The sequence below is a fragment of the Castanea sativa genome, chromosome 5, assembly GCF_040712315.1.
Source record: "Castanea sativa cultivar Marrone di Chiusa Pesio chromosome 5, ASM4071231v1".
NCBI classification, from domain to species: domain Eukaryota; kingdom Viridiplantae; phylum Streptophyta; class Magnoliopsida; order Fagales; family Fagaceae; genus Castanea; species Castanea sativa.
In genome coordinates this window covers 23,003,677-23,019,189 of record NC_134017.1, presented here as the reverse complement: position 1 = coordinate 23,019,189, position 15,513 = coordinate 23,003,677, and the positions used below count along the sequence as shown (strand labels likewise).

At 33.6% G+C, this 15,513-nt stretch overlaps 1 protein-coding gene across 1 annotated transcript; it reads right to left on the bottom strand.

Moving 5' to 3' along the window:
* Positions 1–10,031: 10,031 nt before the first annotated feature.
* Positions 10,032–14,048, bottom strand: LOC142637217 (G-type lectin S-receptor-like serine/threonine-protein kinase At1g67520). The gene is made up of 7 exons (XM_075811499.1): positions 13,187–14,048; positions 12,157–12,270; positions 11,850–12,061; positions 11,185–11,395; positions 10,846–11,083; positions 10,585–10,735; positions 10,032–10,496 (listed from the first exon to the last, which is right to left on the bottom strand). Exons 1-7 carry the CDS (start codon positions 14,046–14,048, stop codon positions 10,185–10,187), a joined length of 2,100 nt encoding a protein of 699 aa, XP_075667614.1. The 3' UTR covers positions 10,032–10,184.
* Positions 14,049–15,513: the final 1,465 nt, after the last annotated feature.

The window sequence follows — 15,513 nt, the reverse complement described above, 5'->3', positions numbered from 1 at the left end:
TTATAGTATAATACTGAAACTGAAATTATTAATGGGTTTGGAATGGCCCAGATTTCTAAAGCCCAGCCCATATATGAGACCATTTTTTTTTTCTTGGGGAAAGCCCCAAAAAGTTGGCTCCAGGCCCCTTTCTTTTTTTAATTAATTTTATTGAAAGTTTTAACTTCTGCTTTCTCTCTTATTATATTCCAATTTGCTTTTAATGATAACTCTTTATTATTAAACTAGCAATTAGTTTTTTATGTAACTCTAAATTATTTTTTCAACCATCAGAGACTTTACCAGTTCAGCTAATAAGCAAATTGAAAGCACCGGTTATGTGTAGTTTTTAGTTATATGGTTTGAAGGAAAAATGTCTATAATTTTTCCGAAAATTCATTTGGTAAAAGCGTGTTAAAAAAACAATTGTTTTCTACTCTCGATAAGCCTTATGCAAAATATACAAGCTTTGCAACCCACTGAATCAACGTATCTCTTGTAGATAATCTGTTTAGCATGGCAAACGAAATTATAAGCTCTAGTGTTGTTGGGATTGCCTTAGAGAACCAGATTGTACTATACCAATTTACTCTAGCCCTCTTGATTCAATTGCATTTCGAGTTTTGAGAAATTTCCAGATATTGATTTAAGCCAAATTGGTTTGTCCAAGGTCTTTTTCTGTAACATGGTTAACTCGGATTGTATTTCTGCTAGAGCATCTTATCTAGCAAGGGGTCAACACCAGTTGTAATGCTTCAAAACTCTAGAGAGTTTCATTTCAAGGTTTCTTGCTGCATCATACACCATCCTAGGGACATATTTACTTTATAAAAACACCAACAAGATGCCACTAGTCCAGCCAGAGTACAACAGAGACCCCCTAAGCAGCCGCAAACTTCAGGAAATTCCTGGTTTTTTGTGTGAGTTTCACTAACTTCCTGTTAGGATTTATGCCCTTAAATCCTATTGTATGATATTATGTATGACATTATGTATAACATGATGTATGACTTAATATTGTGATTGATAAAATTATTTTATTATTATATAAAATAATGGTAACATGAATATGAGACATTATCATATAGTCCATGAGATGCATTGTATGTGATTTATGTGAAAAGTCACAGAAGATGTAAATCACAAGTTCTTTGTAAACTCAGAATTTATAGTTCGTAGTCGGTGATGAAATTGGGCATTTCATCTGCGAAGACTATAACGTGTCAACTACGATGATTTGTCTTGATCATGGAAGTGGAGACTTCTAGTTGATATGTTGATATGTTTTAAGAGTTAAAACATATTGAACAGGACCGCTGTGAGATTTATTATTCTCCTAATGACTGTCAAATGAATAATAAATCTCACGACTTCTATTTGCATGAACTCTTAATCCTGAAAGAATAATGGACCTGATCATGAAGTGTAGGTTGCTTTGATATATCAGAAGTGAGATCTGAAGTGATGGTCAAAACCTTAGTATGTTAGGCAACCACATTTAGTGTTGATGAAACATATATTCTCAAGATAGAATTCATAGTCTCTTGATGGAGATATAAAATATTCTCTTGAGATAAGTTTAATGGGTTCAGTTATTTAGAGAGTTAGGCCTAACCACTTTAGTAAGAAATTACTAAAGTATATATTTATGAAATTGGATTTCATAAATATATAATGAATAACTTTAAAGGATTAAACCGGGTACTCAAGGATAAGATGTAGTAATTTACAAAGTGGCAGTCTACATTTATGACTTTGTGTTACTACGAATATTTTATGAAGGGGTTACGTGTATAATAAAGTCTTGAGATATAATCTATTAATAAGGCCTAGAGTGCAATTATATTTATATAGTGGTATTAAATATAATTAATGGTAACCTTGGACTTGTCAAGAGTTGACGAAAAAGCCCAAGACCCATTGGAGCTAGTGTCTTATTGGTCCATTTTTGGTCTCACTCCAAGCCACACACTAAAGCCCAATTGGAAAGGCCCAATAGGTCAGCCCAATTAGATAATCAGTTAGTTATAAAGGGAGAAACATACAGAATTTTTTGTAAGAGATTAGAAAAGAAAAGAAACGGTGTGTGAGAGAGTGTGAGACACACTTTCATTCTCCCTTGAAAACTGATTGAGAGACCACATATCTTGGGCGTAAAGTGGAATTGGAGTGAAGATTAAAAGTGTTCCCAAGTGCTTCTAATCTTTATTTTGAATTTCTCCACACCAAGGTATGCTATCTTATTTTTAAATTCTGAAATTTACATTGTGCACGTTATCAATCATGAATGAAATAGATCCTTGTTTGTTGCTTCCGCTATGTGTTTTGTATGAGATACAAAACCACAATTTTTCCTTCAATTGGTATCAGAGCCAGGTTTTTATATTATGATTGTATAGCGTGTGATTGAATTTTAGAATTTAAGAAAACCGTTATCTTTATGTTTTAAATTTCTACGTAAAGATATTGTTCCATAAATCTTGTGTGCATTGATAAATATATGTGATATATTGTTCTACATATGCACGGATTGGACATTGATTCAATAACTATTAATGGAAGTTAACGGATTACATGTAGAATCTGTGTAATTGTCATGTATGGATTGCATTTAGTCATGGTAGCTATTGATTAGCAGTTATGCACTTGTCAAAAACTTTGAATTGTTAATGCACCGTTCGACCTTTGAATGCATGGATTGGAGTCTTATTGCATGGTCCGGTTTTTTATGGCCTGACTTGGTTTCTTTAATTGCACGGCTTGAATTCATTTGCATGTCTTTGGACATAGTTTAATGAGAATTGTTGATGGCCCACGGTTCATGCATCTACTTTCATTTATAATAAGAAAAATGAATTGTTGATGGCCCACGGTTTCTTTCATTTATAATGGGAATTGCATCTACTTTCATTAAATGAGACAAAGCCTATTTCACGAATTGTCTTGGAGTACAATTTCTTGATGGCCCACCGTGACATATAATAAGACAATTCAATGGCATATATAAATAAATATATATATATATATATATATATATATATATATATATATATATATATATATATACAATGTAATAATTATATATTATATATTAATTTGTATATTATATTATATATAATATAATATAGATTTTTATATATAATAAATATTTTTATTAAGTTATATATATTTATATATATGTTAATGCTAGTTTAATGAAATTTATTCCTAATTAGATTAGGATTATTTTTCAATATGTCTAGCATTATTCTAGTTCTTGACCTTAAAAACCTTTAATTTAAAATATCTAGTAGGAGAGAGATACAAGAGTTGGATCTCACGGTCTCCATTGTTGGTTCATAGTAGTGTGAAATAGATACTTTATCTTTGCCTCGAGCTTAGCATTCCATGCGGAGAGTATTTATTTCATGGTACTACAAGATTGAATTTCCTAGTTTATAGTGGTTTGAAAAACACCTTGTCTTAGCTTCGAGTTTTGCATTCCATGCGGAGGGTGTTTTATCATATTACTACAAAATAAGACTGTTAAAGGGATGAAATGTGGTTACACATAATTCTAGACAATGGTATACACTAGACTAAGTATTATAGTATCCTCTATGCTGAGTTCTTACTATTATTATTTAGAGGCTAAATATAAAACGGCATATTATTAGTATTTGATAAGAGTTATCATGATAGTACTAATAATGAGAATAGTTCTCAATCAATCATAGTATTTTATGTTCACTCTATGCTGAGGGATATTGAATATGAGATTGGGTTGTCGTTGCATATGTTATTTTATGGTTTTATTCAGGTTCCATATTATATGCTTATATGCTAAATTGATAATGTCTAGTTTACTTATTATATTCATGTTTATTATTTTCAGATTTTATCATGGCATCTTTTAGCCCACTTGTTTCTATTCTTAATCAAAATAAACTGACTGGATCCAACTATGTTGATTGGAAAAGAAATTTGGACATTATTCTTACTGCTAAAGAGCACAAATATGTGCTTACTTAATCATGTCCTAACTTTCCTTCATTAGATGCTCCTCTTGAGGAAAAACAACAATATGATCGTTGGCAAAAATCTAATGAGATGGCTAAGTGCTACATCCTAGCATCTATCTCAAATGTTCTACAACATCAAATGCAGGATGTAGAACTTGCTTCGGACATAATGCATAGTCTGAAGGAGATGTTTGGTGAGCAAGGCCGTTCTGCAAGGCAAGAAACCATGAGGCAAATTTACAATACCAAAATGGCTGCAGGGAGTTCAGTGAGGGAGCATTGTCTTAGGATGATTGCTAATCTGAACACATTAGAAGTTTTAGGTGCCGACATTGATGGAGAATCCCAAGTGGATATGATACTCCAGTCACTACCAGAATCATTCAAGGAATTCAGACTCAATTATAATATGAACAAAAAGATTTATTCTTTGTCTGAATTAATGAATGAGTTAGTGGCGGCGGAAGGCATCCTTGGTACTTCTAGTGTTGAAGCCAATGTAGGTGAAGCTTTTACTTCTCAACCTAAGTCGAAAGGCAAGGGTAAGAAGAAGAAGAAGAAGAAGGACTTCACTAAGAAAGATGGTAAACAAATTGCCTTAGGGATTGCCAACAAAGGAAAGAAAACCAAAGGAAAGTGTTTCTATTGTGGTGAGAAAGGACATTGGAAGAGGAATTGTCCAACATACAAGGCTGCCAAGAATAAAGGTATGAAAAGTTCATTTCTTCTTGAAATATGTTTGGTACAGAATCCAACAGATTCCTAGTGTGTGGATTCAGGTTGTACTAATCATATCTGCAATTCTTTGCAGGGGTTCTAGGAGACCAGAAAGTTGAATGAGGGAGAACTATTTCTTACTTTGGCTGATGGGAGCAAGATTCCGGTTGAAGCTGTTGGAGTGTTTAATTTGTGTTTTAAGTCTAAAGTTTTAATATTAGAAGACTGTTTGTATGTACCTAATGTTCGTAGGAATTTAATTTCTGCAACTTACTTAGGTAAACATGGATATTGTGTTATCCTGAAAGACAATGTTGTAATAAAGAAGGATCAAGTGTTTATCTGTTCTGGCAATATTGTGGATGGTCTTTATATTTTAACTCCTGATAAGCATGAATTATACAATTCTGAATTAGATAGTAACTCTCATGTGAAATCATTAAAAAGAAAGTTTCCTTCTACTAGTGATGCATATCTATGGCACTTGCGTTTAGGTCATATTACTTCAAGTAGGATTCAAAGACTAATCAAAGATGGACTTTTACAGCCCATGGACTTTGATGGTTTTCCAGTTTGCGAATCTTGTTTGGAAGGTAAGATGACCAAACGACTTTTTAATGCAAAGGGTAGAAGAGCCCAAGATTTGCTAGAACTAGTACATTCAGATGTATGTGGTTCTATGTCAATCCAAGCAAGAGGTGGCTATGAGTATTTCATTACTTTCACTGATGATTACTCTAGATTTGGTTATGTGTACCTAATGAAATGGAAGTCTGAAACCTTTGAAAAGTTCAAAGAGTTTAGGGCTGAAGTTGAGAATCAATTGGGTAAATACATAAAAGCCATTCAATTTGATCGAGGTGGCGAATACCTTTTTGGTGACTTCAAGGATTACTTGACTGAAAATGGGATTATATCCCAGTTGACTGCACCTGGAACTCCACAACAAAATGGTGTAGTAGAAAGAAGGAATAGGACTCTTTTAGATATGGTTAGGTCCATGTTGAGTTATTCGACTCTACCAATTTCTTTTTGGGGATATGCCTTAAATACTGCAATGTATCTTCTGTATTTAGTACCTTCGAAGTCTATTCCTAAAACACCTGTAGAGCTGTGGAATGGGCGTAAGCCTAGTATGAGACATCTCCACATTTGGGGTTGTCCAGCACATGTGTTGAAAGGAAAGTCTGACAAGTTACAGTCTAAAACAAAAGTAGTATTTTTTGTAGGGTATCCAAAAGGAACAGTTGGAGGTTTATTCTATAGTCATAAGGATAATAAAGTGTTTGTTAGCACAAATGCCAAATTCTTGGAAAATGGCTATGTGAATAATTTCACTCCTAGAAGTAGAGTTATCTTGGCTGAAATGAATGAACCTGTAGTTGAACAACCAATGGATGAAACTAGGGATGATGTGACTGTATTAGATACACCACAAGATACTACTCATGAGATGTCTAGTATACAAGTGCCTCGTCGTAGTGGAAGAATTGTTCGGCCTCCTATAAGATTCATAGGTTTGGGAGAAACTTATGAGGCTATCTCAGAAGAGGCTGAATCGGATCCTTACACTTATGATGAAGCAATGAATGATATAGATGCACATCATTGGGTCCAAGCTATGAAATCTGAATTGGATTCTATGAATTCCAATCATGTATGAGATCTTGTAAAGGCGCCTAACGGCATTAAACCTGTTGGTTGCAAATGGGTCTACAAGAGGAAGAGAGGGATAGATGGAAAGGTTGAAACCTTTAAAGCAAGACTAGTGGCGAAAGGGTATACAAAAAAAGAAGGTATTGATTATGATAAAACTTTTTCGCCAGTAGCCATGCTTAAATCTATCAGAATTCTCTTATCCATTGCTGCTCATTATGATTATGAGATTTTGTAAATAGATGTCAAGACTGTATTTCTTAATGGCAATCTTGAAGAAGAAATATACATGTTGCAACTAGAAGGTTTCATAGCAAAGAACCAAGAGCATATGGTATGCAAGTTGAATAGGTCCATTTATGGACTTAAACAAGCATCTAGGTCATGGAACATTAGATTTGATCAAGCAATCAAGTCATTTGGTTTTAAACAAAATCTTGATGAACCATGTGTGTACAAAAGACATCGAGACAAAGTAGTAATGTTCCTAGTGCTTTATGTTGATGATATTCTACTCATTGGAAATGATGTAGGGGTAATGTCATCGGTCAAAGTTTGGTTGTCAAGCCAATTTGATATGAAGGACTTGGGTGAGGCTAACTTTATTCTAGGGATCAAGCTTTGGCGAGATCACAAGAATAAGATGTTTGGCTTATTACAAGCTGGATATATAGATAAGGTCCTAGAACGGTTTAGCATGCAAAACTCCAAGAAAGGATTGCTTCCTTTTAGACATGGAGTTCCTCTGTCTGATGACCAAAGACCTAAGACTCAAGAGGAAGAAAATATGATGAGACAAGTTCCTTATGCTTCTGCAGTGGGAAGTCTCATGTATGCCATGCTTTGTACTAGACCAGATATTTGTTATTCAGTTGGCATGGTCAGCCGATATCAATCAAATCCAGGACCAAAACATTGGCAAGCTGTAAAGCATATTCTCAAGTATCTTAGGAGAACGAGAGATTATATGCTTGTTTACCATAGTAAGGATTTGATTCCCATTGGTTATTCAGATTCAGACTTTCAGTCAGATCTAGATTTCAGAAAATCCACTTCAGGATGTGTTTTCCCCTTGGGAGGTGGAGCCATAAGTTGGAGGAGTGTTAAGCAATCTTATATTGCAGACTCCACCATGGAAGCCAAGTACGTTGCTGCTTGTGAAGCAGCAAAGGAGGTTGTTTGGCTCAAGAAATTCCTTTTTGATCTTGGTGTTATGAGAATGGAGCAAGTTCCCATCATATTGTTTTGTGACAATAGTGGAGCGGTTGCACAATCTAAAGATCCAAGGAATCACAAGAAAGGAAAGCACATTGAGAGGAAGTACCACATCATTCGAGATATTGTTGCTCGTGGAGATGTTGTGGTAGCAAAGATTGAAAGTGCAAATAATCTAGCAGATCCCTTTACCAAAGCCTTGCCTCAAAGGACTTTCGAATCACATTTAGAGGGAATGGGAGTTAGATTAGTGCACAATAGTCTTTAGGGCAAGTGGGAGATTGTTAGGATTTGTGCCCTTAAATCCTATTGTATGATGCTATGTATGATATTATGTATGACATTATGTATGACATGATGTATGACTTAATATTGTGATTGATAAAATTATTTTATTATTATATAAAATAATGGTAACATGAATATGAGACATTATCATATAGTCCATGAGATGCATTGTATGTGATTTATGTGAAAAGTCACAGAAGATGTAAATCACAAGTTCTTTGTAAACTCAGAATTTATAGTTCGTAGTCGGTGATGAAATTGGGCATTTCATCTGCGAAGACTATAACGTGTCAACTACGATGATTTTTCTTGATCATGGAAGTGGAGACTTCTAGTTGATATGTTGATATGTTTTAAGAGTTAAAACATATTGAACAGGACCGCTGTGAGATTTATTATTCTCCTAATGACTGTCAAATGAATAATAAATCTCACGACTTCTATTTGCATGAACTCTTAATCCTGAAAGAATAATGGACCTGATCATGGAGTGTAGGTTGCTTTGATATATCAGGAGTGAGATCTGAAGTGATGGTCAAAACTTCAGTATGTTGGGCAACCACATTTAGTGTTGATAGAACATATATTCTCAAGATGGAATTCATAGTTTCTTGATGGAGATATAAAATATTCTCTTGAGATAAGTTTAATGAGTTCAGTTATTCAGAGAGTTAGGCCTAACCACTTTAGTAAGAAATTACTAAAGTATATATTTATGAAATTTGATTTCATAAATATATAATGAATAACTTTAAAGGATTAAACTGGGTACTCAAGGATAAGATGTAGTAATTTACAAAGTGGCAGTCTACATTTATGACTTTGTGTTACTACGAATATTTTATGAAGGGGTTACGTGTATAATAAAGTCTTGAGATATAATTTATTAATAAGGCCTAGAGTGCAATTATATTTATATAGTGGTATTAAATATAATTAATGGTAACCTTGGACTTGTCAAGAGTTGACGGAAAAGCCCAAGGCCCATTGGAGCTAGTGTCTTATTGGTCCATTTTTGGTCCCACTCCAAGCCACACACTAAAGCCCAATTGGAAAGGCCCAATAGGTCAGCCCAATTAGATAATCAGTTAGTTATAAATGGAGAAACATACATAATTTTTTTTAAGAGATTAGAAAAGAAAAGAAACGGTGTGTGAGAGAGTGTGAGACACACTTTCATTCTCCCTTGAAAACTGATTGAGAGACCACACATCCAAGTGCTTCTAATCTTTGTTTTGAATTTCTCCATACCAAGGTATGCTATCTTGTTATTAAATTCTGAAATTTATATTGTGCACATTATCAATTATGAATGAAATAGATTCTTGTTTGTTGCTTCCGCTATGTGTTTTGTATGAGATACAAAACCACAATTTTTCCTTCACTTCCTACAGTGGCTTGTTCATTCTTGAGAAATTTTTGCTGTCCGAAAACTCCTATCCCTCAGTAAATTGTTCTTCACCCGTGCCACCAACAAATAACCACCTTTCGCGAATAGATTCATCGTATGTGCTTCAAGAAAGCAGCTTTATCACATAAAGCTAACTACATTCTCAAAAAAAAAAAAAAAACATAAAGCTAACTAGACACCTGTTGGGTTATATATTGTTCTGAGTTAATTAACCAATTAACCAAGTTGATTAATTAGTTCAAATTACATGCAAATTCAATTATGACACAATCAAATCACCAAACTAAATAGAGTGCAGCATAAAATAAGCTTATCACAGCAATTTGATCATGATGGACAAAACCCTTGCAAGCAAAACCCACTACATCGCTCAAAAATATATATCAAATAAATATAGAATGTCATCAATGATTTAGATAAAACCAAAAATACAGCAAAAACCTTACAGCATCTCTCAAATTACCTTCTTATCACGATGGACAAAGGTATATCACAATGAAGCAAAAGACTCATTGCATAGGAAGAAACGACATCATCAGAACCAGAAACCAAAGAAGTGGGAGAGTAGACATATTCATTACTGCAAGTATTATATTATATGTGGTTGGTAAACATCGAGGTCAGTGAATCCTTGAATCACCCGGATGGTTAGCTTTACCAATAACAATTGAGCTAGGACACTTACGACAAACATTAAATTAGTTGACTCACACATGACACAAGCATCGATAATTCTTTTAATTGCTACAACAAGACGAAAGATAAATGAATCTAGGTTTCATTTATGGATACAGGTTTGTCTAGTTACATGTAGGAATAGCCCTATTAACATGGGCATGTACATTCTGCCGTTTGCCCTCAAAAAACATGGGCATGTACATACCAAACATTCATACATAACTATTGCATTTTAGTATTTATCTGGCTTCCATCACAGATGTTGTGACACTATTTATGGAACAGCTTTTTGGCTTAATTTCTGAAACCCCCAAGTCTTCTGCATTTGTGTTGGTAAAAAATGCAGGTTGTTTTGGAGAAGATAGTTTAAGAGTTTCATTTGAAAGCATAGAAACAACATCTGGCATGGTGGGTCTATCCTTTGCCTGATCTTGTACGCATAAGAGACCAATGTGAATGCATCTCAATGCTTCAAATGGAGGGCGTGATTCCTCTAGTATTGTTGGGTCTATTAGCTCCAAACTTTTACCTTCATTCCATAACTGCCATGCCTAATACAAGTCCAATTGTTCATACAATGTTAACCATTAAGTTCAAAAGTCCATGTATTGGTTAAGAAGGGTTAACTGAGAAACTTACATATCCTATGAGGTTGAGTGGATCCTCAAAGTGATAGTGACTATTGTTTTTCTTGCCACTCATGATTTCTAATAGTAGAACCCCAAAACTGAATACATCGGTTTTTATCGAAACAACACCATTCATTGCATACTCCGGGGACATATAACCACTAAAGTAAAAAGTGACCAATGAACTTTAACATAAACAAGCAAATATATGCATGTGCATATAGAAAAATATAATTAAATTATGCTTGCTTGAAATGAAATGCATACTTACTATGTTCCAACAATCCTGTTTGTGTTTTCTTCTAATCCTTTCAACCCAAATATTTTTGCTATGCCAAAATCAGATATTTTTAGATTCATCTCCTCATCAAGCAAAATGTTGCTTGCTTTTAAATCCCGGTGAATTACTCTTAGTCTTGAATATTTGTGAAGATAAACAAGTCCTTGAGCAATGCCTTCAATTATGTTGAAGCGTGTCCTCCAACTTAATAAATGCTTTTTAGTAGAATCTGATAGCAAGCAAATGATTAAGTGTTGTTTTGACTTTATATAAAAGAAAGAAAAAAATCTTCACATAAGTAAACTTTCCTAATCATTAACCACGTCCTACCAAAGAGGAAGAAATCTAAGCTTTTGTTGGGCATGTACTCATAGATTAGTAGTTTTTCTTCTCCTTGAATGCAAAACCCTAAAAGCCTGACAAGATTAGTGTGTTGGAGCTTGGCAATAAGAATCACTTCATTCTTGAACTCTACTAATCCCTGCCCAGAACTTCTTGAAAGTCTTTTTATTGCTATTTCTGGTCCATCAGATAATTTACCCTGAAAGTATATTGTATTAGTCATACTCATATCATCTTAATTCAATCTCTAGTTACATTATTTAATTTTGTATCAAGGGTCCGTTTGGATAGAACTTATTGCTGAAAACTGAAAACTGAAAACACTGTAGCAAAATAATTTTTAAATGTGTAAAAAATTACTGTTTACTCTTGTTTTACTGTTCATATGCCTTAGTGCACTGTTCATGTCCCATGAACAGTGCACTAAGAGCTGGTCTTTAAAAAAAAAAAAAACGCGGAAAGCTGGACGCAGACACAGACGCAAACGTGCTATCCAAACCCTCTCCAAGATTCTTCCTAGCAATTGGGCTCACCTCAAGTGTTAATTTATTGACCAGACAGAATGGATTAGCTAGGCTATGAGAGAGAGAGAGAGAGAGAGAGAGAGAGAGAGAGAGAGAGAGAGAGAGAGAGAGAGAGAGAGAAGAATTAACCTTATAAACTGGTCCAAAGCCACCCTCTCCTAATTTATTTTCAATTGAGAAATTATTTGTAGCTACAGAAATGCTTTCAAAGCTGAAGATTTGCAACTCATGGCTAGCTTGTCCATCTTTATTTTGTTTCTTCACTTTTTCATGTACTGTGGAAGGTATTGCATTACCTCCAATTTCTTGCATGAGCAATTTTTGTTTCTTTTTTCTCTCCCCTAATTAACATATATAAAATATTAGTTGATTTTTTTTTCTTTCTACTTGATCGTTAGTAATATATCTAAAAATCTATAGTAGGGGCATCAATTACCTTCCACTCTGCATTTTTTCCATTTTGTGTTGCCTAAGAAGCACAACAACGAGATAATAATTGCCCCTACTGCCATGATTAGCCATATCCACCACCTGTTCGCCTGCCTGTTTACTACGTTTTTCGCTACGAGGACAAACATATTTTCAATAATACTACCAATAGTTTTCTTTTTCTTGTGATTTACTATGATTTAAGTTGCATGATTGCTTGTGCTTTAGAAATCAAGATAAGACTCACAAAATTCATTGTTTCTCTTTGACCCCTAGAGGCTTCAAATCATTTGAGATTGAGCCTCTTTGTAGTTGTACAAAATTTTGATTCTATACATTCTGAAAGTTTTCCTTTAGTCCTTAGATCTATATCAACAATATTGTTCACTTTGGAGTCCATACCCCTTGCGGCTTTGTTTCTTCCATGCACAAAGCAAGGGTCATTGGTATGATGAGGTGAGGGCTATCCATGAAATCTCACATGGTTTGGGTGTGGTAAAAGAGAATGCCTTATTTGGGTTGAATATCCAAAATATTAACAACACATTTTTTTTCTTGCTCTTTACTAGGGAGAAACAAAGCTGTGATGGGTATGGACTTCATAGTGGATAATATTGTTGACATGAGAATTGAGGCGTTAGATTCAAAAGCTAGGTTCTTCAAATATTAATTATATCAATTTTTTCCTTCAATTTTCAAAAATTAAGTTAATAGTATATATGTTATATCTACATTTAATACATCAATAATATGCACATTTATTTGATTAGTCTCGAGCATGAATTAATTAGACTTACCAAGGAAGTATATTGTCCGTCGCTTACTAGCATCTGTCGAAGCAATTCTAGGCCCTGTGCTCCAAATCTCACAGCCAGTTTGATTCTCTTCATTTGTAGATGCATAGGCAACACAAGAACAATTGTTCAAGCACTTGGCCTTACAATCCATAAGGGTCAGGTTGTCACTTTCATTAAACTTAAATCCATCATCATGCCATGAACCGAAAACTCGAGAAAATGTCTCCTTAAGGCTCCTGCATTGAAGATTTTCTTTGGCCACACATCCTTCATTTAAATAAGAGGAAGTAGAAGTACAATTAACTATAACGCCTTCATGATCAGAAAGTACTCCCAAGTAATTTATCGATAACTGTGGGGAATATATGTCCACAACAGAGTAGCTGAAGTATGTTTCATTCTCATTCGATGTGTAGTCAAAACTATAGTTGGAATTTGTTAGGCGAAATGAAGATGAGTTGACATACCCACTTGTCCAGTAGATGACCCCGTGCAACAAGATGACCAATTTATCTGTACGATTAGGATGGAGGCCAAAGGTAAAGTTTCCTGAGTCGGGTACCTCCTGGCTTCTCCATGATGTTAGAAACCATCTCTGCCCCGTTTTTCGGTCTACTCCAAGTTTCATTCCTGGCAGAAGTACGTGACTAGGGTAATCAAAACTTTGCCACAATTGTCGCCCTGAACTGATTTCACTCAGTACAAAATTGCCGGTATCAAGTAGAACAGCACTTACATTACTAGCTTCATGTCCGGAGTACAGTACAAAAGGAAGATCTCCATTGTTTATAATTTTCAATTCCCCGTTATCATCAATGGCGAGACTTCTAGCATTTAGGGATGGCTTGTCACGATTGGCAACCCACAGAGTATTGTTTTCACGGAAACGGTTGTCGTTGTACCATATTCCTATGTAGCTGGGACCACCCAAGATGAGGTTGATGAATCCGATTTTATATTTTCCACTAGCTGAATATAATTCTGCCAAATATTCGAGTTCGTTTCCTTGCACTAATGTATCATGCTGCAGGGAACTGGAAGGCCCTAAGAAGAATAGCAAACATAAAAGACCGAGGATAAGCTTTCGTATTTTGTTTGCCATAACTAACAGTCTTTGATTTTTTGGTGAGATCTTGTGGTAGAGGAAGAGATCAGTTCATATTTAAGTGCAAATATAGCAGAAGAAGCTCTCTTGCAAGAGGTAGGGATAAGCCTAGACGAAAAATCCAGGAAGCCGGAAACAATTTACTTGGACCATTCCAAATTGACCATTTGACTTTGACCATTGACCATTCAACAGGGTTAAGCACGCAACAATAGTCATACACTTAAAAGATTTTCACCTTAATTACAAGTATGCAAGGCCTTCAAAGAGTATTAATAAACCTCAACAATTGTCATATTAAATCAAATCAAATCCAATAAATATATATATATATATATATATATATATATATATATATATATATATATATATATTGATTGGATTTGATTTGACTTTGACCATTGACCATTGACCATTCAACAGGTTTAAGCACGCAACAATAGTCATACACTTAAAAGATTTTCATCTTAATTACAAGTATGCAAGGCCTTCAAAGAGTATTAATAAACCTCAACAATTGTCATATTAAATCAAATCAAATCCAATCAATATATATATATATATATATATATATATATATAATAGGTAAAGCTGAGAGAAAATTCAAATAGATTTCAAATTGGAATTCAATTAGAATCTAATTTTGGGCCATGTGTTTCATCTAATCTAAATTTTAAATTTTTGTGCCAAGTGAGTTAATTCAATGTAAAAATTGGATTTCAATTAGAGTTTAATTTGTGCCACATGACCCATCTAATCTAATTTTTTTAAAATTTTTGTGCTAAATGAGTTAATTTATTGTAGAAAACGAAGAGTCCAATATAAATAAATTATAAAAAAACCTAATCATATAATTAAAAACAATTCAAATTTATAAGTCATTTATGTAATATACCATGACTACGAAATATATATATATATATATATATATATATATATATATATATATATATATATATATATATTAAAGTTTAGAGAAAAGTCAATTAGAATCAAAATTGAATTTTGCTTTTGTTAGTTTTCCATACAAATTAAATTGTTTAAATTTTTGCTTTTTGCTTTTTTTTTTTTTGCTGAACTAATGAGCATATTTTTTATACCGTTTTTATTTAGATATTTTGTATATGAAGATATTGAACGTAACAAACTGTAATTATGCTAAATGATTCCATACACACATACCTTTTCAATTTAGGAGATACTATTTGACCAGTTTATTGTTTTATTTTGTGTTGTATTTAGTAGAATTTCATAGACAATAATTATTAATTGATATTGTATATGTAATTTATATATCTATATATATATATATATATATATATATATATATATATATATATATATATATAATAGGTGAAGTTGAGATAAACTTAAATTAAAATTCCAAATTAGAGTTCCAATTTTGCGCCGTGTGTCATGAATTATTTATTTTTAAAGAGTTTTATTTCTTAATTTTAGAATC

Excerpts from the sequence above, each read along its gene's own strand:
- LOC142637217 (XM_075811499.1), bottom strand. The coding sequence starts at position 14,048 with ATGGCAAACAAAATACGAAAGCTTATCCTCGGTCTTTTATGTTTGCTA. Across the intron at positions 11,396-11,849 it reads GCTTTGGACCAGTTTATAAG|GGTAAATTATCTGATGGACC; the intron begins GTTAATTCTTCT and ends ATATACTTTCAG. Across the intron at positions 11,084-11,184 it reads CTTAGATTTCTTCCTCTTTG|ATTCTACTAAAAAGCATTTA; the intron begins GTAGGACGTGGT and ends GCTTGCTATCAG.